The following is a 24,296-nucleotide window of genomic DNA, read 5'->3' as shown; positions in this document are numbered from 1 at the left end:
GTCAAAGTGCAACCAATGCTCCATCCATCGCAGCAACAATCTTGTCGGGAATCTCTCCAACTGGCACTGAAGCTCTCACGACACTATGATCCTAGTCTTGTGAGAGCCAGACAGCTGCAGTTGAACTTCATTGCCATCTGGTCCACAAGGTGATACTCAAGAGTGGACATAAATAAATAAACACTTGCATCCAGCAGATTGTGGACCCATCATAAGACATGAACAATGAAGGAAATTTAGGCCTTGCCAGAGTTGTGTGGGGCATTGAGATAGCTTGCATTTATTGACCGACAGACTGTGTCCATTTCTTAATATCTGGTCTTTTCATGTGTCAGAAAAGATTCATTAGGGCAAAAAAAGATAACACGTCAGCCATAAAAGCTCCATGCACCATAAATCACATGACATTGATATATAACAACTAAATAGTTATGCAAAGAGCCAGTCATACAATTGAGTTTAAAGTTTAATCATTAAAACAGGAATAAAACACATGATTCTCTCAATCAGATTAGAACCATGTCTAGTTGGATGCAGTGGCAGAGAGGTAGAGGAGTGAAGAGTAACAGGTTAATGTTTGAAGAACACGGTTGTGGTCCACGTGGTGCCTGGAGCCCTCCAACACAAGACTGGTAAAATGTCCACTTCACTCCCTCTTCTTGTAATCTTCCAAGTGGGCCAGGATCCATCCAGATGGTCCCAGGATCGCCAGGGAGAAAAAACCAAGTCCAACAACGGTTTCCTGGTAGATAGAGTGATTAGAATATGTCATTGTTTTAAGACATGTAGCCCATTACTACAAACGCTGTTAAAGAGGTTGCCACACACATTGACATTGTAAATGGCACATGAGCTGGAATTATGTTCGATACTTTTGATAATAAGGGAGTAAGCACCAAAACACAATGGAAACATTATGACGACTATTGAAATAAAGCACTTGAGATTAATACACAGTGTACTATTAGTCAATCTCAGTCAAACCTAATCGTAAAATAAATGTTTCACAATAATGAGTCGATCATTTAAAATATATAAATATATAAAATCAAGTTTTTAATTCACCGTTAACTATTATTTTTCAAAGCTAAGGCAAGTTTAGCTTTTCGCGCTAAACGTCTTGACGGACGTCACGACAACCTTGACCTCAACAACGTCAAATGAAACAATTGTCTAGCAAAACCTAGTGTTGAGCGGTAAACATAATGTTCACCATGCAATAAGCATTGACCTCGTCATTCAAGGGCAGCTAGCATTAGCAGCAACGCTCACTTACCATGGCACCAACGCTGTCCTTGGCAGGTTTAGAGTGTAGGAAAGCACGCTGAGTTACACCCTGGGTCCGCAGGACCGGAGTGGCTCGACTCACGATAGTTCTCAGGAGTCCAGGCATGTTTTATGCTTTTGTATAAGACAACTGCTGCCTGTTAGACGGAGCCTGGCTGTTGCTGGTGATGTCGTCTCGTCTCTGCTGCTCTGCGGCGGAAGAGGCCAAGTGAACGAGCTTCAGAGGGCGACATCGCCACCTGCTGCTAGGAGGGCGCCATTGTGCTAGAGTTGCCGGCAGGGAATTTCCGTTTTAAAGGCGATTTTACGTCTCATGAAAACCGTGATCTTTTCAATATTGCGTGTATGTGTTAGTATTTCATGCCTTTGATTTGAATATAGCCTTTTCTTTCACACAATCATTTCATCTGCTTCTGTTCAGCATTGTAATCATCCATTCATCATAAAAGTTGTTGTGCGATATGCATACCGATATATTTCATTCAAAACGAGACAACAAACCTTCTCCTGAGGTCTATGAACAAGTCTTCATGCTCGCTGAGCTGAGCCGTGTGAGCCTTTTGGAATTGTACGACAAAATTATCCAACCTCTTGAATTTCTTGGATTTGAAACGGACACGTTTCAGTTTCCACTGACACTTCTGCATAACACCTTGGGCTTTGTTTTTTTTCCTCGACGTAGTTCTGAAAAAGGATGGATGAATGAGAACAGAGTAGACACCTTTGTCAGTTCGCGCAACTGACCACTATTCTTCCCCATGTCCTCCAAGGTCGCCTAAGGAAAAAAACCCAAAACAAAACATTATTAAGAGAAACAAAATAACAAAAAATATGTATGAATTAAAACAATATCTCTTACCAAGCATGATGGATGACCATAAAGTACTAAGTAAATGTTGTCTTTGCCATCAAAATTGTGAGGTACATCTATTATTTTTCTGTAATGGCTTGCGAATCTGTTACCGCTCTCCTGTTCCTAAAATATATCCTCAGTTAATCTTAATTTAACGCAAGTATAAAAACTTGCATTTGTGTAATATATTTCTTATTCAATTATTTCTTAAAATTATCAATCAATCATCCACTTCATTATGTTAGGTTACATATTTGTCAAAATGACTGACTTAGCTTCAATCGCAGCCAACATGGTTATTTTGTTGAGCTCTCTGAGAAACTATGCGGGGAGTAATAGAATTTTCACGTGAGCTCTAATCCTGCCGTAACAAACAGGCTATTTCTACAACCAGCACAATGGTTGGGGTAATCCCTCACTCCTCCTCCACAGATTTTACTTATAAACTGACCAGTCAGGCCTACATTCACTTGAGGCTCCTGGTGTTTTTCAGTCTGGTTTGATTCTCTTGGTTGTCAAATGAAATGGAGCCAGACTCTGAAGATAACCTGACCAGCATCAACTTCCCTCATGGAGAGAAAAGTGCATTTACACAACTGGAGCACAACATTGTGGCTGGATACCTGATCACTGCAGGTAGGAAACAGAACACAGCTTCACCAGCAGTAGCTGATTTTGAACATATTGACTTTTGTCTAATGCAGGAGCCTGGTACTTCCATTACCAGGTCATACTTATGCTTTTAACATTGCGGTCATTGAGTTGTTAAATATCACTGTAAAACAAGAGAGGAAATTCTTGATATTTATTTTTATTTTTGCGCTTGGGTTAATGTATTTTATTATTACCACTTATGTCAACACACACACACACACACACATATATATATATATATATATATATAGATATATATAGATATAGATATAGATAGATATATATATAGATATATATAGATATAGACACTGTTCAATAAACAGTTTAGAAAGTGTGTTGTGTCTGGTGCCTCTGTCTGTGCTCTCTCTGCTCTCCACGCGCTACACATTCAGTTCTGTCGTGGTTTGTGGGTGTCCGGTTTTCGAACCCCCAGCTCAGGACTACTTGTGGAGGAAAAACATTTTTTCAGTTAAATCGCCATCGATTCCGTTATTCCCTAGCCCCCTGGACTTTCTCCAAGTTCGTGGATGTGGATCTGGAACCACTGCAGAGGAAGGGGATCAGAGTGCTTACATATCTGGACGACCGGCTGGTTCTAGTGATGTCAAGAGAGGAAGCTGTGAGACACTCAGGGGAGATCTTGTCTCACATCAGTCAGTTGGGGTTTGTGGTGAATTTCCAAAAGAGCGCGCTACACCCCAGCAATCAGATTCAATACCCGGGAATCTGGGTGGACTCCAGGTTGACGTCAGCATGGCTGTCAGACGAGCGCGTAAAGCTGCTCGAACAGATAACGTGAGGAACAGCCCTCAGGTGAGAGCCAAAAACATTTCGGAGCTTCTGCATCTCATGTCGGCACAACCAGTCGTGAAACTGGGGTTACTGAACATGAGACGTTTGCAGAGTTGGTTTGATCATTTGAGACTGGATCCGGTGCGAGACAGGAACTGCCATCTGGTTATGTCTGACCGAGCACGCCACAACCTGGTGTTCTGGGACTCACGGGTGCATCTGATGAGAGGGGTGTCACAGGGGTACGTAATCCAGCGCTTACACTACTTCACGGATGTGACCCTGTCAGGTAGTCTAAGGTCGGCCCATCATATAAACGTTTTGAAACGTTTTGTTTCCTCTGTTACGCCTGATGATGCCGCTGCTGCAGCGTATAAGGGACCAGCATCTGTCGGTGATTGTAGTGGGTCCGGAAAGTCCAGGCACAAGGCGGTTTCTGGACTTCTGGACAAATTATCAGTGGGAGATCTCTGGCCAACACGGCACTCCTTCTCGCTCTGGTGTCTACAGAAAGAGTGGGGGATTTGTTGCGCTGTCTACTAACCTGGCATGGTTGTTGTTTTGGTGAGGATAGGGAATTGGTCATACTTTGCCCAAATCTGACCTTTATCCCTAAGGTGATTTCGTCAACGTTCAAGTCACGGATCATACCTCTGAGAGCAATTCACATCAGAACAAGGAAGCGGCTGGTTTACATTGACTCAGCCCATTGAGGTCCCTGGCGATTTACTTGGACCAAACCAAAGCAGTACAAAAATCGGAGAGACTGTTTGTCTGTTATGGGGGTCAGTCTGCTGGGACAGTGTTGACCACACAACGTTTGACTGATTGGACCTCCAGAGCTGATGAGGAGTTGAGCCCCCTGACGGCTCATTCAACCATGGCGCTTTCCTCGTCTGCAAACTTGGAGGTGTGTCCGTGGTGGTCATCTGTGAAGCTGCATCCTGGTCATTAGCTTCTACCTTTGCTCGAGCTTATCTCAGAGATATGGCGTCGAGGTCTGTGGCTCATTCGGGCCAACAGACAGTTTCAGGACCACACTGAGATGAATCAGGCTGGTTCTTATGTGGAATGGTTCTGGATCCTGCTGGTTCTTTGGTTGAGGGCCATACTGAGAGGGAACTCATCTCGACGGTCTTTGCCGTGGTATTAATGAATAGCGAAGCCCATTTGAGGGTGTAGCACGAATGACATAGTAACTGTATTTACCTGAATATAATCTCAGTTCTATGAATATGTGTGTAGCCCTATAACTGTCTGCCAAGCCAGCCCTGTTCTTTATCTGAGTTTCCAAAAAGAGATGAACAGTGTGAAACTGGGGGTTTTATCGAGAGAGGTGGAGCCTACTTGGATGAAGAGTGAAGCGAATCAATTCTAAGGCAGAGTCTCAGAGTGGATTAACAAATAGCGAAGTCCATTAGAGGGCTCCGCACGTATTCACAGAACTGAAGTTACATTCAGGTAAACTTTTTTTTTATTTTTTTTAATCCTCTTGATAGGTCAAGTTAAACAACATTTGTAATCGATTTTTCTAGCAAATTTTTTTCTTTGGTGCTGCAAGAAATGGTACTGATGTGACGTACTGATGTTGAGCTTTCTCTGCAAAGAAATAGAATTATTCTCCGGCGCAACGGAGAGCGCAGAGGTGACAGTAGCCACTTAAGTGCAGCTAGTGGCTCCAGGTGGCCAACAGAAGACGTGACAAACTGACTTACAAAATTTTTGCCTGGCAGTTAAATAAGCAAAAAAAAAAGTAAAATAATAATAATAAGAAGAAGAATCCTACATTTTTATTATAGAAATGGAAATATATGATTATTAACCTTTTTTTGTGCGTGATTTTTGCTCCAATGGTTTAGAGTGTGTCAAAATAAAACATTGACTGTACATTCATATAAATAAGCTTGTGCTGAAAAAATGATCCCAAACAGGTAAACGTTGGATCCGCAAGACCCCCAACCTCAATGAGAGATGTCATCGGCTGCTAAATGTAACTTGACAAGTAACTTGTTTTCTAATTTAGTTACTTTTAAATTCAAGTAATCTGTAAAGTAACTTTTTGAAGGAGTAATCAGGAGTGCTATTTTATTGCAATTTTATTTTCATTATAATACACTATGTGTAGACTTGATTCACAATACCATGGTGCTAGTGTCCTTGATTTGCCAGACAAACTCGCCTTACCTAAACCCCACTGAGAAACTATGAAGTTCTGGCAATGGAAATGGAATGTGCAGTAGGACCCACGCAGCACCAGTCCAATGGCTGAGGATGACAGCAGTAATAGTGACATCTGTTCCTCTTTTCTAGGGATCATCAGTTTGGCCAGTAACATCGTAGTACTCCTGATGTTTGTGAAGTTTAAGGAGCTCCGAAATGCCACCAACTTCATCATCATCAACCTGGCCTTCACTGATATAGGGGTGGCTGGCATTGGATATCCCATGTCGGCTGCTTCCGATATTCACGGGAGCTGGAAGTTTGGCTACACCGGCTGCCAGGTGGGTGCACTGTGGACCATAGTGCCATTTACAGTATGTTAAAATTAAGGAAGTGGTGTTGGATGGATGTAAAAGTTTGTCAACAAAAATAATAATAATAGTACGAATAATAACAACATCATCATCGACAACAACAACAACAACAACAACAATAATAATAATGTCGGAGCCTATCCCAGCAGTCATTGGGCGACAGGCAGGAATACACCTTGTACAGGTCCAGTCCATCATAGAGAACACACACCATTCACACACACACACACCTAGGGGCAATTTTAGAGTGTCCTTCTAACCACGCAAGCACAGGGAAAACGTGCATGCTCCACACAGAAAAATCAAAAGATTCAAACCTGAATTCATTAAAAGAAAAAAGAAGAGAAAATAAATTGCTGTCTCTGCCATCTGCTTAGCCGCACGTGTCTGTTCTCTAATCGTGCCTAATATTCACTTTGACATCTTCTCAAAGTGTGTGTTCTTCATGTATTTGTCTCCAGATCTACGCAGCTCTAAACATCTTCTTTGGTATGGCCAGCATCGGCCTGCTGACCGTCGTGGCCATTGACCGCTACTTGACCATCTGCAGGCCAGACATAAGTACGAACCTCCTCCTTTCTATCCAAATTTGACAGAAAATAGTCTTCTGAAGAAAAAGAAAAATGTAAACATTAAGACTGACACTTTTTGTTTGTCAGGAAAGACAAAAACGAAAGGCAAATGTACTGATTGTACGATGATCCATAGTCATTTATATATCTGAGTGTGTCTTGTCATTTCAGGTCAGAAAATGACACTCAGGTCATACAACCTTCTTATTCTAGCTGCCTGGCTCAATGCAGTGTTTTGGTCTTCCATGCCCCTAGTGGGTTGGGCAAGCTATGCCCCAGATCCAACAGGTGCCACATGCACAGTCAACTGGAGGAAGAATGATGCGTGAGTTGATGCAACATCACTTTTGTCTGCCTTTCACTAATGATTTATACTCTACTTTTAGTATTTCATTAAAATCCAGAGTCAATAATGCAAAATTATGAACATGTTTTGAGGTACTGAGAAGCTGCTATGATTCAAACCCATTTTTATAACTCATTGAACTTGTGAAGGTGATTTAACTAGCAAGGTTTTGACTGCCAATATCTCCTTACAGGTCCTTCATTTCATACACCATGGCCGTGATTGCTGTTAACTTTGTGATTCCACTCACTGTTATGTTCTACTGCTACTACAACGTGTCTGTCATGGTAAAGAGGTACAAGTCCACAGATGGTTTAGACAATAGCAACGCTACCTGGTCAGACCAGATGGATGTGACGAAGGTGAGAAAAAAAAAAAATTTATTTGTTTGTCTGTTGGACAAGATAACTAGTGACATTATTTGGATATCAGAAAAGTGAGTGAAACCAGAAGTTCGATACATGTCTAGGGTGGTAACTCGAGTTATCCATATTTTACTGTAGAACTTTTCCAAAGAGTTGACAAGAGACCCTTAGTATAATGTCAACTACGTCAACATGGGTCTTTTTATTTGCTAGTATCCACAGTCCTTGCTAAGGTGTGAGGGACCTGGAATTGAAATCCACCTAAGGAAAATAGGTACAGTGGTACCTCGGTTCTTCACACAATCCGTTCCAGACGGCCGTTTGCGAAACGATTTGTTCGAAATCTGAATCGATTTTTCCCCTTACAATTAATGGAAAAACAAATAATGCGTTCCAAGCCTTAAAATAGGCTTTTGTAGGAGTGAGTGTAATGCGTCTGCTGCAGGTGCGCTGTTCGTCTATGTGTGTGGCCGCTTGTCGAGTGAATGACGTCTCTCCAGAAGTGAAGAGGTGCCCGGTGCGTGTCCAGCTCTGAATGTGCTGTTCTGTGCAGTTTGGCTGTGACAAAGTCATAAACCAAGTAACACTCTGTCCTCATCCCTGTCTGAGCTCCAGCCGACAACAGGTCATCAAACCCTGGAGTGCGCGCTCCAGCTTCGGAGGTGCAGAGAGTGAACGCCTCCCCTGTGACACTCTACCACTGTCCAGTGCGGAGACAGGAAAGGTTTTTACACTTCAATATGAAGAAAAAACAGTCCGTAAATGTAGCTAACGGGACACGTCTGCATACAGAGGCTGCGTTATACATAACAACGCGTCGTGGGTCATCTGATTCGTCCGCGCACATTGTGTTTTTTCCGGCTTCCGATTTGTTCGAAGTCCAGGATGTTTGAAAACCAAGGTACCACTGTACATTTAAGGTGGTAAACGGGCACCAGAACCTCCATTTCTCGTAAATGGATCAGATTTGGAACCACCAGAGCTGTCTGTCAACTAAACTGAGCAATCTGGGGAGATGGACTCTTGTCAGGGAGGTGACCAAGAAGTCAAGGAGAACGAGGTGGGTGACAAATAGGAATATTATAAAGGTGATTAAGTGCAAAGGAGGGTGTACGAGGTTGATGTGTGAGGAACAGATTAGACAGGCAGGGAAGCTGTGTGGGGAAACAGACAAGAAGCTGTGACATGGGGAGACTGGCTCTCTGACTGCAGTGACCTGTCATGCTTTCAATCAAAATGTACCCAGAAAATAGGTCAACATTTTCTTTGATAGACTATAGTCACAGGGGAGCGCTTATGTAACTGTGGGAAACAAAACCCGGATCACTTCCGATGGGTTGGGCTTACCTCAAAGCGTAAAGAAATGAGCATATACTGTAGTATATTACAATAAAAAGGAAAATATAGTCTCTACTTAAAACATATTTATCACAAGCAAGGGTTGCTGCTCTCACTTATAAATGAATGTGAGTGGATTTAAGTAAATCCCAAATTTAGAGGAAGGTTTGGAGCAGGGGTGTTCAAACTGTTCCAGAAAGAGCCACGGTGGTGAAAAAAAAAAAAAAACCAAGCACACACATCTTTGCCAATCGGGTGTCAGCTAAAACAAGCAGCACCAGACGCACATTTGGACACCCCTTGTTTTGAGTGTCTCCAATTATTTAGTTGACCGAAATCTCAGCAACGCAGAGTTAGTACACACAATGGGTTCCAGTGGAAGATGCAGATTTGCTGTGGCAATAGGTTGACCATAGACAATTCTGTGACCCTCTGCTTACCATGTATAGAAGCCTGTCTTCATGACACTTTAATTAATCATAGCGTGATTCAGTTGGCAGCATTAACAAAATGGTTAAGTTGTCGTTCTTATGTGTGTTGTAGATGTCAATTGTGATGATCGTGATGTTTCTGGTGGCCTGGTCTCCCTACGCCATAGTGTGTCTGTGGGCATCGTTCAGTGACCCCAAAACAATCTCTGCCCCCATGGCCATCATTGCTCCACTCTTTGCCAAGTCCTCCACCTTCTACAACCCCTGCATTTATGTCATCGCCAACAAGAAGTTTGTAAACACGTTACTTGCCACAGCATAAGCCGATGCACAAAAAACATTTCGGAAATATGTTTTTTTTTCTTTCTTGCAGATTCAGAAGAGCCATCCTAGGCATGATACGGTGTCAGAGCAGACAGCACATTTCCATTAGTGAGGTTGTCATGACAACTCCACAGCCCCCACTGAGTCAGTAGAACTTGTCTAAGATGATTTCTATAATTGAATGGACTGCTGTGGTTATGTAGAAAGTCAAGCAAAGTGTGTCTGAATGAATGAGTTGATTTCAAGCTCTTCTCTTCTGTTGCATGAATCATTACATTACATTACATTGTGTCAATAAAGGGTGCTTGAAATGTTGTGGAAGCTTGTATCTTAACTTACACCAATGACAGACTGGGTTATATAATGGGGCCCCATTTTTTTCTTTCTTTTTTTTAATCTTGGTGAAACAGAATAACTACGTCGCACGTTTCAATGAAACTTTGAGGGCCGATTGGAAAGGGACATTAAAAAAAAAAAAAAAAAATACTTAAAAAGTAGAAGCCCCATGAGCAAAAATTACAGTACATTAGTTAGTTTCTATTTTGACTAATGATACAACAAACATTTAGTCACCAAATATTGCAAATAAAAACCCATGTGCCATGAGTTAAAAACAAGGCTCAAGATTCGCGTGTGAAGCAATAACACAATCAAACAACGTGCAAGTAGGCCTCAACAATTATTTCACTTCAAATTGACAACGTCATGTAATAGAATGTATTTTGCCATTTGAAAGACAAAAATGTGCGGCAGACACTGGTGGAGCCAGCCTGCAAAAATAATAAGAGTTAAAAAAAAAAAAAAAAAAAAAACCTGCATACACTGGAAACATACCTACAAACTCAAATTTAATTTACGGACTCTGAAAACAGATTTACTAACCTGCTTACAAACCGCTTACAAACTCAGGAAAAATAATGTTTGCTAAAGATGTTTGTAAATGTGTTTTGTACTTCTTCACTACCGTACAAATCCCTCGCTGAAAAGACATGAAAATTGGTCTTTTTTGCTCGGTTTGTTTGAGACGGGGAATGTCGACACCTGCAGGTCATCTGTAATATAACACTGTTAAGTAATACAACGCTGATATTAGCCATGCCTCAGTAGCGACAGAAATCCAGGTGAACTACCTGCGATCCGTCCATGTTATTTCTCCTTCCCTTTTATGGACCCCGAGAGAGTGGTCCGGACACGACGTCACAAATCAAAGCATGTGATCAGAACCAGAGCAAAGTGCACACAGGAAGCTGCGGTTCTGAACTCGTTATCGAACGCAATGAATCCGAGAAAAGTCCTGCGGTTCGCACATGCTTTGTACCTTTGTGCGTGGATGATCGCACCAGCGAAGTTGCACCCGCAGTGCTTGGACTTTAAGCCCCCGTTCCGACCGCTTCGGGAGCTGGAGTTCTGCGTCATGTACAAGGAATTCGGCTGCTGCGACTTTGAAAAGGACCAGCAGCTGATGACCCGGTTCTATCACGTAATGAACCAATTCGATGACGAAGGGTACGCGAGCTGTGCGGGCTATGTAGTGGAGCTGCTGTGTCAGGTAACAACAGCCACGATCTGACTGGAGAATCACTGAAATCACTGTGCCCTGGTATTCTAGCGTGCGTCTAAGGAACTAATGTTGTTCTGCCACTGTGATCTGTGATTTCAGTCTTCACCAGTCCACACTTGCAAGTACACTGCGCCTTCAGTCAAGCGCCTCCATCACTCTGTGTGTGTGTATAGATAGATCTATCTATCTATCTATCTATCTATCTATCTATCTATATATATGTATATAGTGATGCAATATACAAGTCTAAGTTTGCTTTATGAGTCTAACTTCTGCACATATATACATATACACTGATAACTGTGTGCTTAGGGAGAGAAAAGGAAAATTAATACTTATAAAACCCAGCATCCAGTGAAACATTACAACATAATATCCCAAAAAAGTACTGGCTTAGCTGCTGGACTCTGACCCCGAAGTTAGTCGGAAGAGATTGTTGAGGGTCAGCCTAGGTGATGATCAATATGATGAAGAAAAGTGAAAACAAAGAGAGGATATGACAGAGATCAATGGGTGGCATTCAAACTGACTCAAATGAAATAACTGGAATAAACAAAAGGGAAATTAATATACATAATCTCAGTGAAGATTTTACCACATCAAGTACATGATCTGGATGAATGCAAACACCTTGTGAAAACCAATGTGAAAGCAATTGACAATAAAGACGGAGAAGAGGTTGAGCTCTCTAGATCTCAGATGAGCTGTACCTGAAGCTGCAGGTGTCCGCATGTGATCTGCTGCACATCTTGTGCACAGAACATGTGCACCTGCATGTTGCATTATAGTCATTGTTGTGGTCTTCCAACATACAGTGACTGTAGTCCGGGTCAGTATGAAGACGAATCTGTTGAAATTTAGTTTAACCTCTTGAGGAATGAATGGTACATTTTAAAATCATAATTATTCTTTAAAAATGTAATTTAAAATGACAGCACCCACAGTCTGTATTTATATTGAAAAGAACAATTGCAAACAATATGCACTGCATGGCTGTTCTCAGCAACACCTAAGGGTTTTGATAGATTTGCAATATGTGCCAGTGATTCAAATGACTTGACAACAAGAACCTAATACATGAAATATACAACACATGAAAACACAAAAAAACAAGATAGGAGGAAAATGGAAAAAAAAAGTGACCTGCAAAAAAGCCAGTTCAAGGCAACAACGTCACAAATGATAAATAATATTCAAATAATATTCAATATTCAATTGACTGGTGCAAAATCCAAGAAAGGAGCAGTATGTCTGCCACTCACTACTTCCAGTATACTGTCGTCATTGCTGCTATTTTGTCGGCGCCAGATTCTACTGGTGATCCTACAGCTACTGACACTACTGCCTGCTGTTATTAATTCTGGCACTGCCAACAGCTTACTGCAATATCATGTCATAACCGAAGCCTGTAGTCTATTGTACAGATCCTCTATAAACAATGGGTTTGCCTCTTTGATCAGGAGTGTTCACCTTATGCTGCTCACTTGTTTGATGCTGAGGACCCCAACACTCCAGTCCGGACCATGCCAGGGCTGTGTCCAGACTACTGCTCCAGGTTCTGGTCCAAGTGCAGCTCCACCATCTCTCATCTGTCTGATGACAAGAACATTCACAGACTCATAAATGATGAAACAAGTCTCTGTCAGTACCTACAGCTGAATGATGCAGACTACTGCTACCCTCACCTTCTCAGTAACCACAAGCTGTCGCAGAGCCTGGGTCAAGTCCAGTCAGGGGTGGATGGTTGCATGCAGCTCTGTCTTGAAGAGGTGGCGAATGGACTCCGAAATCCTCTCGCCATGGTCCATGCGAATGATGGAACGCACCGTTTTTTTGTGGCAGAACAAGTGGGTGTGGTATGGGTTTACCTGCCAAACCGGTCAAAACTAGAAAGACCATTTTTGAATATTACAAAGGCAGTGCTGACATCTCCATGGGAGGGGGACGAAAGAGGCTTCCTCGGACTAACCTTTCACCCCAAATACAAGTATAATGGGAAGCTATATGTGTACTACTCTGTGGAAGTGGGGTTTGATGAGCGAATCAGAATCAGTGAATTTCGCATTTCCACTCATGACATGAATATGGTGGACCATAGTTCTGAGCGGTGGGTATACTTACCAGGTTGTCTCTCATAATAATGTGGGTGTCTCACAACCATATCTACAATGATTTTGTCCTGTCCACTGACATTTCAGAGTGATTCTTGAAATCGATGAACCAGCGTCCAATCACAATGGAGGGCAACTACTGTTTGGTGACGATGGATACATGTACATTTTTACCGGAGATGGCGGCATGGCGGGTGATCCTTTTGGAACTCACGGAAATGCCCAGAACAAGTAAGAAGCTGCTCACCTTTCATCGAGTCCACCCCCAAATCCCTACCAAAATGGCTGCTAGAAGAGTGGATTTGACTCTTTGCAATGACAGCTGCAAGACACTTCTGTTATCAGTCAAAACATTCCCCTCTCTATCCTTGATCATCCTAACCTGCTGCACGTCCTTCCCATCTCTATCTCGCTGCCTTGCAATCCTGTACAAATCTCCCTCACTCTCCTTACTGTCCAACCTCATATACAAGTCCTCGTAGGCCCTCTGTTTGGCCATTGACACCATTACCTTTGTCTTTGTTGGGCCTCCCTGTACTCCTGTCTACTCTCTTCTGTGCTCTCAATGTACCACTTTTTCTTAGCTAACCTCTTCCTTTGTGCACACTCCGGCACTTCTTCATTCCAGCACCAAGTCTCCTTATACACTTTTCTTCCAGATGACACACCAAGAACTCTTGACTCTTCCTCCTACAGCGTCCACCACTTTGCCTTTGCCCTCTTCACCTTCCTCACCACCATGGTCATCCTGCACACCACCATCCTATGTTGTCTGGCCACACTCTCACCCACTACTACTTTACAATCACCAATCTCCTTCAAGTGGCATCGTCTACACAAGATGTAATCCACCTGTGTGCTCCTTACCTCCACTTCTATAAGTCACCCTATGCTCCTCTCTCTTCTGGGAGACACTATTGACCACAGCCACTTCCATCCTTTTTGCAAAGTCTACAACCATCTGACCTTCATTGTTCCTATCCTGGATACCAAAGTTCACTTCCTCATCACTTCCTCATCACCTCTGTTTCCTGCACCAACATGTCCATTGAAGTCTGCCTCAATGACTACTCTCTCACCTCTGGGTATACTCTGCTGCAGTACATTTAATTCGCTCCAGAAGGTCTCCTTCTCCTCAAGGTCACACCCCACCTGTGGGGCATAAGCACTCACTACATTGATGATGACCACTTAATTTCTAACTTGAGACTGATCACTCTGTCCCTTGTGCCCCTGAATACATTGTAGAAATTCTCTCAGATCCTCGGGTGGCCTCCCTACTGGTAAATAAAGTAAAAACAAATGGATGACAACAACAAAAAAAAACAATTCCAACAATGAGTGTTGGGGCTTTTAATAGTGTCCTTTTTTATTGCATAAACACAGTTTAAAGACTTGAGAGATTAGATGAAATTGCCTTTATTTGTCCCACTTTGGGAAATTCGACCCAGTAGTTAGCTCTCAATCCTTGACACTGCAATATTTTACATCAACATACCGACTCAATTAACAAACTATATTTTACAAATTCATCCCTTCACCACAAACCGCTTTTATGATGAATTTTATCCGGAATCCAGCGGATTCCAGGTGCTGATAATTGATGTAGTATAAAGGGTTCAATTGCTCAACATTACAATTTGTTAATACATAAAAAATCAGAACTGAGGGTGTCACCGAACCGGGAGAGCAAAATCTGATAAAAGAAAGTCTGCGGTCAGAACACTCACACAAAAACCACAACAAATAATCAGAGCGAACAAACAAGCATGTGGTGGTCCAACTCACACCCAGCAGATCAGAGGAAACAAAAGAAGGAACACTAAGCACATGGATGTCAGAACTAGATCATGGATCACGGCTATTAAAAGTTCAAACACAAGGAGGAATAGAGACACAGAGGGTAGAACACAGGAGGAATACAGACAAAATAAAACCAAAAAGCAGACCATGATAACTGACTGTCATTTAGTAACATTTGGTGTCTGGTATTTGAAGTCCCATCGCAGTAGATTTTAATACTATGATTTATAGAGTGTTATCATGATGTTGATCTGCTAATTTGGCTGGTTGCTCCACTAGGTCAACTCTTCTTGGCAAAGTCCTCCGAATTGATGTGGATGACAATGACAGAGGTCCACTGTACAGGATTCCCCCTGACAATCCCTTCATCCATGAACCTGGAGCTCGTCCTGAGGTCTACGCATACGGCGTCCGCAACATGTGGAGGTGTTCAGTGGACAGAGGAGACCCAAGGAGTAAAGAGGGCAAGGGTCGTATTATCTGTGGAGATGTGGGCCAAAACAAGTTCGAAGAGATTGACATCATCGAGAAAGGTCACAACTACGGCTGGCGGGCCAGAGAGGGCTTCTCCTGCTATGATAACAAACTGTGTGTCAACACTTCCCTTGGTGAGGACCACGACTGTGATTGTCTTTTATTGCTTCCTGGAGCAACCACTGTCGCTATTAGACGAAAACATTTTCACTTTCAGTGTGAATTAGTAGAAGGCTCATGAGGTTTTATCAAACAGTGTCCTCATTTTCAGGGCTCAGTCGGTGGTGCTCAGTAGGAGGTTTCATGTAAATGGTTTTTCATACCAAAATATTTAAAGCCAATGTTACCTTACAGTGGGCTCTGGAAAAAAATGGCACTGTTTCATGAAGCCTCATTACCTTCAGGGACCTGCGTAGAAAAGCATACGAGAATTTTGTGAACCATTTGCCCAAAGTAGTAGCAAGCATGGTCTGAAAGTTGCACAAGCTCTAAACTACAGCTTGCTACAAAAAAATTCTTTCATCATCATCAACTTGATATGAGGGATCGAAAAGGAGTAAAGTGTAGAACTGTTATAATGATTTCTGCCCCTTATAGGTTTAGGTGTCTCTTGCAATCCATTTTGGTTTCCGGAGTCCTGTAAGTGTAGATTGAGAGTACAGTGAGCTGAAGGAACACCACTGCTTGCTACCATTATACGCATATTTCACATGTTTCGGAATGAAATACTTAAATGAAAACCAATTTGCACTTTCTTTCAGGTGATACTCTTCCCATCTACGCATATCCCCACAGCAAGGGAAAGTCAGTGACTGGAGGATACATCTACCGAGGCTGTGAATATCCTAACTTAAATGGTCTGTACATCTTTGGAGACTTCATGAGTGGGTAAATGCTTTTCGCAACGGCTTTTCAGTGGAACTGTGGGGCGTTTTCACCAGGGGAGGAAGCTTGATCCAGGCGTGTGACATTATCTGTGATGCTGTCTGCTGGATTTAATTTAACCTTCAAAAGGTCTCCACATTGACACCAACATTGATTTACAGCAGTGATTTCATTGCATGTTGTGTTTTCTTAAGTCATAATGTTAAACGTCCAAATGTGACATTCTCATGCAACTGGATATTTCTTTTGAAAAATTGAAACGGTGGAATCTTTTATAAAAACCCACATAAATCCAAATGAACCTGCGGAGCTTCTCCAAAATCAAGTCACTACTTCTCGTTCAAGTACATTAGCCCATTTGGGATTTATTCTGTTTACGGACAAACCAACAGACAAACAAGTGTGTACTTTGGTCTTTCACCACTTTTCCAGTTTTACATACTTACTCGTATTGTTTTCTGTTTGCAGGCGTCTGATGAGTCTCCGAGAGGATCAACACACACAGCGTTGGCATTACAATGAGATTTGCATGGGGTTAGGTCAGACGTGTCTTTTTCCTGGGCTCATCAACAACTATCATCAGTACATCATCTCCTTTGCTGAGGATGAAGCAGGTCAAATCCTCTCCTCTAATCATTTTGCAATTCCATTATTGTTTCACTTTCAGTACTTGATCATTCTGTACCCCCAGGTGAGCTGTACTTCCTGTCAACGTCAGTGCCGAGCGCTATGTCTTCTTCAGGTGTCATTTATAAAGTGGTGGATCCTTCCAGGTAAGGTGACTGTAGCTTTGAAGGTTCAAACAGGAAGAGACAAACAAAATGAAATATGAATTGATGGAATGTTTTTACAATAGCTGCAATATTGCAATAGCTTGATCCCGCAACAGAAAGCATAGTGCCAAGCTTCAACACATTTGACTGGATTGAATTAAACTCTCAAGTTTCACAATGTTGTTTTTATCACCCAATGATGCTCCACTGACTGACCGACCAACAAGACTCCTTGATAGAAATCTGAAGCCAGTTCTATCTTGTTAACATATAACTGATGTCATTGGAAAATATTCACTCAACAGCAGTTGTGTTAACACGCTAACTGGATTATCCAAAAACAAACTCAAATTCTTCTCTCATACAGCATCCTCATGAGGCAGTTTGTGTGATTTTTAAAGTAAAGTAATTTGGTTTTGTTGGCCATCAAGTAACCGTGGTGGTCACTGGTGCCAATGATAATAAAGGCGATGGGGAGCAGACAGTTTCGAATCTGTGACTCTTTCACTTCAGCTTGTTTTCAGTGAAGGGTTGCTGTTGCTCTGCAGTGTAAGTCACATAGCAGAAAAAAATGTTGCTCATGTACAGTGGTGGTCAAAAGTTTACATACACTTGTAAAGAACATAATGTCATGGCATGTCATGTTTCCAGTTATTTCTACAACTCTGATATAACTGATATAGTGATTGGAACAGGTCCTTCTTTGTCACAAAAAACATTCATGAAGTTTGGTTCTTCTATGATTTTATTATTATTATTATAAACTGAGTGTGACCAAATCTGCTGGGTCAAAAATATACATACAGCAACATGAATGAGCAATTTTGGAGACTTAGAAAGTTGTGTCAATGACATGAGATTCATAGCATGGCTTCTTAACTTCTTGTGAGTGATCATGAGTGGCTACAGCTGGTGACTTCTCTGAGGCCATTTCAAAAGGGCTCATTGAATAAAAACACCCACAAACGCTACAATGGGAAAGTCAAAGGAGCTCAGCACAGATCTGAAAAAGAGAATCATTGACTTGAACAAGTCAGGAAAGTCACTTGGAGCCATTTCAAAGCAGCTGCAGGTTCCAAGAGCAACAGTGCAAACAATTGTTTGTAAGTATAAAGTGCATGGCACTGTTTTGTCACTGCCATGATCAGGAAGAAAACGTGAGCTGTCACCTGCTGCTGAGAGAAAACTGTTCAGGAGGGTGAAGAGTCAACCCAGGAGCACCAAAAAGCACATCTGCCAAGAATTACAAGCTGCTGGAACACAGGTGTCAGCGTCCACGGTCAAGCGTGTTTTGCATCGCCATGGACTGAGAGGCTGCCGTGTAAGAAGGAAGCCCTTGCTCCAAAAGCGGCACCTTAAAGGCTCGACTAAAGTTTGCTGCTGATCACATGGACAAAGACAAGACCTTCTGGAGGAAAGTTCTGTGGTCAGATGAAACAAAAATTGAGCTGTTTGGCCACAATATGGCCCAGCAATATGTTTGTAGTAGAAAAGGTGCTGCCTTTAACCCCAAGAATACCATGCCTACCATCAAGCACGGTGGTGGTAGTATTATGCTGTGGGCTTGTTTTGCTGCCAATGGAAGTGGTGCTTTACAGGGAGTCAATGGGACACTGAAGAAGGAGGATTACCTTCAAATTGTTCAAGAAAACCTAAAGTCATCAGCCTGAAGGTTGGGTCTTGAGCGCAGTTGGGTGTTCCAATAGGACGATGACCCCAAACACTCATCAAAAGTGGTAATGGAATCGCTAAATAAGTAAGGTTTTAGAATGGCCTTCCCAAAGTCCTGAAGTCCGATAGTAACCAAATATAAATATAAGCATTGCTGTATGTATATTTTTGACCCAGCTGATTTGGTCACATTTTCAGTTTACCCATAATAAAGTCATGAAAGAATCAAACTTCATGATTGTTTTTTGTGACAAAAAAGTATCTGTTCCAATCATTCTATCAGAGAAAAATCAGATTTGTAGAAATACCTGGAAACTCAAGGCAGCCATGACATTATGTTATGTAAACGTTTGACCACCACTGTAGGTGTAATTGACTGATGTCAAATATAACAGAAGGAGGTGATCTTTCAGTAAAGTGGCAGCAGTCTACCGATGTTCAAGCAAATGCAGTACACAATTAATTCAGTAGAGAGAGGCAAAGGTCATGTTGTCCAACATCGCTTTAATTTCAGAATCTGAAAACCGTTCATCGCTTTTGAAAACAGGTTTATTATTATTATTATTATTATTATTATTATTATATCCGCTTCTGAGCCGTCTTCATGATGAGACCGATATTTAGCTCCCACTTTATGTCTCGGGTGGACAAGATTCCAAGCTGACTGATAAACTCTACGATGTGAAGTATGGAGTTGCTGAGTCATTTTGGGGTGACTGGAGCTCTTATGGCTGCGCCAGGTCAGTAGTCTCTTGTAGTCTCTGAGATAAGTCTAATTCCGGTGATGTCATCTGCAAACTTGAGCGATGACTTGAGGCCTGTTCTCAGCTGTTCCTGATGATGCCTGTTGATGTGAATATTTGAGCTTTGAAGCTGACCACTTTTTAGATTATTAGTTTTCATTATCAAGAATAGTACTTTATTGGTTTTAAAAAATCTATATTTAAGTATGAGTAATATTAGAATCACAGGATACAATGGTATTAGCTATGTTTTCAATTGATCGCTTTTCCATTGATGTTTAAGCTTAGCTGTATAAAGTGTGCACTTCCTGTCTGGACATTGAGGCAATATTGAGTTGCATTAATAAAGACTGATTGATTCAAAGTGATAAAAATGATCTCATCAGTTACCATGTACTTGTATGTATGTATTTTCATAGACATGCAACAGAAGGTTTTTGTCCCCAATTCAAATTCAAAATGGCTATTACAAAGTGCAGGATACTGTTAAAATTCCATTTTAAACCTAAAACCTCAGTCTTTTTACTCAACTGCTTTGATTTGACCTAAATGTTGAATATATGTTTCAGACGTGCTCCACCAAGACAGTGTCACTATGATGCTCAACCTGTCAGAGTGAAGAGTTCCCTGATCAAGTTTGTGCCGCAGGAAAGTGAGTTAGCCTCAGTGTTTATTAAGGCATGACTCTCACAACTCACTCTGTTCTTGTTTTTTTTTTTTTTTTTAAATCAGCATTCATTTCTGTTGATCCTCCTAAGAAACACAAAGATGGCCCCCACCACACAGAAACACATGACAGGCTCGAGAAGCTCACTGATCATTTGGCTGGACAGGACCAAAACTTCCCATCACCAACAAAAGACACCAGCAAAATACCCAAAGGTCGTAAAGGCCGGCGAAGAAAGGGCAAACATCAAAATGGTTCGGTTAGACTTATCAGTGATGCAGGAAGAAATCGTGGACGGGTGGAGATCTTTGTTAATGGGCAATGGGGAACAGTATGTGATGATCTCTGGAATATCCAGAACGCAATAGTGGTTTGTAAACAGCTTGGATTCCAGAACGCTCTGGTCCCTGTCAAGAACGCAGAGTTTGGAGAAGGAGAGCATCTGCCCATTTTGCTGGATGACGTCCAGTGTGAAGGAACTGAATCGAGCTTGCTAGAGTGTCAGCATGCAGGCGTGGGGAAGCATAACTGTCAACACTACGAAGATGCTGGAGTTATTTGTGGTAGCCAAGATCAGGCAACTGAGGTCTGACGGTACAAACAAAAAATGAGCATAAACAATCAAACTACCATTCTCTTTTAAAATTGGTGTTTTAAATTTGGGTTTCTCGGGTTGTATAATCAAAGTTTGGGTTTTGTCAAGGGTTGGCGTACATGTATGGTAAAAGTAGTGAAATGCAATTTGAGCTTCTTTCAAATGTGGTCATGTGCTAACATTAGCTTGAGAGTAGAAGAAAATGAAAATGAAAAATCTGACTTCTGCTTTCTGAATTCTAAAATACAAATCATGAAATATCTTTTCTTAACTTTTACTCGGAAAGTCACAGACAACAACCAGAACTTTTTGAATTGCTATGTTGTATTATAGGAAAAAAAAGTGTCTTACAAGTGAAAATGTTATTCAGCATGCAGCACAAGATGAGACGTGTGCGTCATATAAAGGGTTGCATAGTTAGCATTAGATGGTCAGGTACCTCGGTCTGATGCAGACAGGGTAAACAACACCACACCACTCAGGTTTAATGAAACTAGCTGTGAGTTTGGACAACCCACACATGGTTTTGGTAAACCAGCACGTTGAAAGAAGCCCAAGGTGTCTCCAGTTTCACTGATGGCCTTCCTCTAAACACTAATGAACTGTTCACTGGTTAAAAGAAATTTAACAATGAAGAGTTTTTGAGAGATTTTATCTTAATGAGTACAAGCTTTTGTCTCTTGAGATGATGAATAAAGGCCAAACTAAAGAACTTCTACATGTCATCGGTCATCTTGTATTTTTACTTCATCATTTAAAGTTTGCACTTAGGTGTCATTTCTACATTTATTGTTGCTGTTGTTCAACTGCATTGAAACGACCGTAGCAGTGCATGTTTCTGGTGTTTGCTGGTATTACGCATTTACAAATGGTGTGATCAGATAATCAGAATTAAATGTATAGCCATGGTCAGTGGGGATACCACCAACTAGGAAAGTGCTTCGGAATAAACTGCTGTCAATAAAATTAAATTAAAAAGGCTGATCACAAATTCAACAGTCTGACGGCCAAGGGGAAGAAGCTGTTCCTGTGACGGGAGGTTCTTGTCTGGATCGACCGTAGCCGCCTGCCAGAGGGAAGAGAAACATGACCAGGGTGAGAAGGGTCCAACCTGATCCAACATGCACGTGTCTGGGTCCTGGAGACACACAGGTCATGAAGAGGTGGTAGGCTGCAACCCATCACCTTCTCAGCAGAACACATGATGCGCTTCAGTCTGCTCTTGTCCCTGGAGGTGGCGCTGTTGTACCAGACGGTGATAGAGGAGGTGAGGATGGACTGGATGATGGCCGTGTAGAACTCCACCAGCAACTTCGTCGGCAGTTGTAGTTTTTGTAGCTGCCTCAAGAAGAACATTCTCTGCCGGTCCTCAAACTTGATCATCTTCACAGACTGGTGGCTGGAGCAGATAGTGTGCAGGGTAAACAGTGGTACCTCGGTTCTCCACCACAATCCGTTCCAGACCGCCGTTCGAGAAGTGATTTGTTAGAAATCTGAATCGATTTCTCCCATTACAATGAATGGAAAAAGAAATAATGCGTTCCAAGCCATAAAATAGGCTTTTGTAGGAGTGAATGTAGAGTGTCTGCTGCAGGTGTGCTGTTCGTCTATGTGTGTGGCTGCTGCATGTGGGAGGGGTTGCCAAGTGTGTGACGTCTCTCCAGAAGTGAAGAAGTGCCCGGTGCGTGTCCAGCTCTGAATGTGCGCTTCTGTGCAGTTTGGCTGTGACAAAGTCATAAACCAAGTAACGCTCTGTCCGAGACTCGTCTCATTCCTGTCTGAGCTCCAGCCGACCACAGGACATAAAATCCTGGAGTGCGCGCTCCAGCCTCAAAGGTGTTGAGAGCGAGCACCTCCCCTGTGACACTCTACCACGGTCCAGTGTGGAGACAGGAACGGTTTTACACCTCAATATGAAGAAAAAACAGTCAGTAAATGGAGCTAACCGGACACGTCTGCATACAGAGGCTGCGTTATACACAATAAGAAAGCGTGTCGTGAGGTACCACTGTATTAGATTACTATTCTTATTTTACTTAATGACAACTACTCCACATTTTAAAAATGAAGATACAATAAGTATCCCTCTGTCCATGCAGCTATAAAATGTGCCTCTCGTGACTCTCCACTGCAGACATGACAGTTTTACACAGTAGCCTGCAACGATTTACCCCTACTTGGTAGTCAGTTGACTGGATGGTCTTTCATCGAAGAGCCAAGGGTGCAAAGAGACTCACACTGTATATAGTGAGAGTATATTATTTATGAGGTTGAACTTCAAGTTTAACTTCATCTGGCACTATTATGTCTAATCCACATGCAAAAGCTTATGGATTTATCACAATGGAAAGGTTCTATGTCTTGATACACTTTTCCAGTCAAGCTAGAAGCCTGTCTGAGAAGCCACGGTAGCATAGGTAGGTAGTACGACAAGGTACCCGCACCAAGGAAGTGTGCCATCCTGTGTGCAAAAGCAAAATGGAGATCAGCAGCGTTCCTACACCCAGCCTTTCAATACTCCTTGCTCAGGTTGCCCAGATTGGATTACTCACTCACTACTGAGCAAGGGGAACAGGAATCCCACAACCTTTCACCTGCAGCTCCTGATTTTAGTACTCAAGTCTCCATGCGTATAAGCTTTTGTGTCATTTAAAATCTTACAAAAATCTTAAAAATTACCTGAACACTCTGTTACAAGGCATTCCAAGCCTGTTGTGAGGAGCATGAGCATCTGGACAAGTGAAGCTAAAGAGGAGCTGCAGTCTTGTATGGAGACTACAGACTGGGAGGTGTTCAGGGCTGCTACCAATAATCTGGATGAGGATACAGACACTGTGACTTGGATATATAGTAGTTCCAACGTGCACCAAGGTGAGTTATGCAAATGACAAACCTTGGTTCACAGCTAAACTCAGCCAGATTTGACGGGAGAAGGAGGCAGCGCGCAAGAGTGGGGACAGGAACTGCTACAAAGAGTTGAATTATCGGTTTCAGAGTAAGCTGAAGAAAGCTAAGGCCGTATACTCTGACAAACGTGGAAAGCAGTTCTCAGCCAATGACTCGGCTGTGGTGTGGAGAGGGCTCAAGGTGGTCACAAACTACAAGCCACGTGCCCCCTTCAGGCCCTTCATTTCATTCTGCAGCATTTGCAGCAAGACAAGCTTCGCCTGCTCAACGTGCCTGACTCCCTTTGCAGATGGATTACAGACTTCCTGACCAGCCGGAGTCAGCACCTGCGGCTGGGGACGACTGTCTCCGACACTCTGACCCTCATCATTGGGTCTCCTCAGGGCTGTGTTCTCTCTCCATGGCTCTTCTCTCTGTACATTAACTGCTGCACCTCCAGCCATGAGTCTGTGAAGCTGATCAAGTTTGCGGATGACACCACCATCATCGGGGCTCATCTCAGATGGAGATGAGTCGGCTTACAGGAGAGAGGTGGAGCGGCGGGTGTCCTGGTGCAGCCACAACAACCTGGAGCTCAACGCCCAGAAGACAGTGTAGATGGTCATAGACT

The 24,296-nt window shown here is 42.4% G+C and overlaps 3 protein-coding genes across 3 annotated transcripts; 2 read left to right on the top strand and 1 right to left on the bottom strand.

The window, feature by feature from the left end:
* Nucleotides 1-448: 448 nt before the first annotated feature.
* LOC128747594 (cytochrome c oxidase subunit 8A, mitochondrial) lies at nt 449-1,473 on the bottom strand. The gene is made up of 2 exons (XM_053845575.1): nt 1,277-1,473; nt 449-742 (listed from the first exon to the last, which is right to left on the bottom strand). Exons 1-2 carry the CDS (start codon nt 1,391-1,393, stop codon nt 647-649), a joined length of 213 nt encoding a protein of 70 aa, XP_053701550.1. The 5' UTR covers nt 1,394-1,473; the 3' UTR covers nt 449-646.
* A 1,132-nt stretch (nt 1,474-2,605) lies between these two features.
* rrh (retinal pigment epithelium-derived rhodopsin homolog) lies at nt 2,606-9,827 on the top strand. Its single transcript, XM_053845596.1, has 7 exons — nt 2,606-2,776; nt 5,897-6,087; nt 6,582-6,681; nt 6,864-7,017; nt 7,232-7,400; nt 9,285-9,463; nt 9,546-9,827. The coding sequence occupies exons 1-7, from the start codon at nt 2,665-2,667 to the stop codon at nt 9,646-9,648; spliced, it is 1,008 nt and encodes a 335-aa protein (XP_053701571.1). The 5' UTR covers nt 2,606-2,664; the 3' UTR covers nt 9,649-9,827.
* An 883-nt stretch (nt 9,828-10,710) lies between these two features.
* Nucleotides 10,711-21,523, top strand: hhipl1 (HHIP-like 1). The gene is made up of 9 exons (XM_053845595.1): nt 10,711-11,045; nt 12,518-13,164; nt 13,256-13,399; nt 15,251-15,579; nt 16,207-16,333; nt 16,799-16,944; nt 17,022-17,103; nt 20,087-20,169; nt 20,250-21,523. Exons 1-9 carry the CDS (start codon nt 10,773-10,775, stop codon nt 20,774-20,776), a joined length of 2,358 nt encoding a protein of 785 aa, XP_053701570.1. The 5' UTR covers nt 10,711-10,772; the 3' UTR covers nt 20,777-21,523.
* The last annotated feature ends 2,773 nt before the right edge of the window (nt 21,524-24,296 follow it).

This window comes from Synchiropus splendidus, chromosome 16 (genome assembly GCF_027744825.2).
Source record: "Synchiropus splendidus isolate RoL2022-P1 chromosome 16, RoL_Sspl_1.0, whole genome shotgun sequence".
NCBI lineage: Eukaryota > Metazoa > Chordata > Actinopteri > Syngnathiformes > Callionymidae > Synchiropus > Synchiropus splendidus.
Note: the sequence above shows the minus strand (reverse complement) of the source record. Positions and strands in the feature narration are given on the sequence as shown.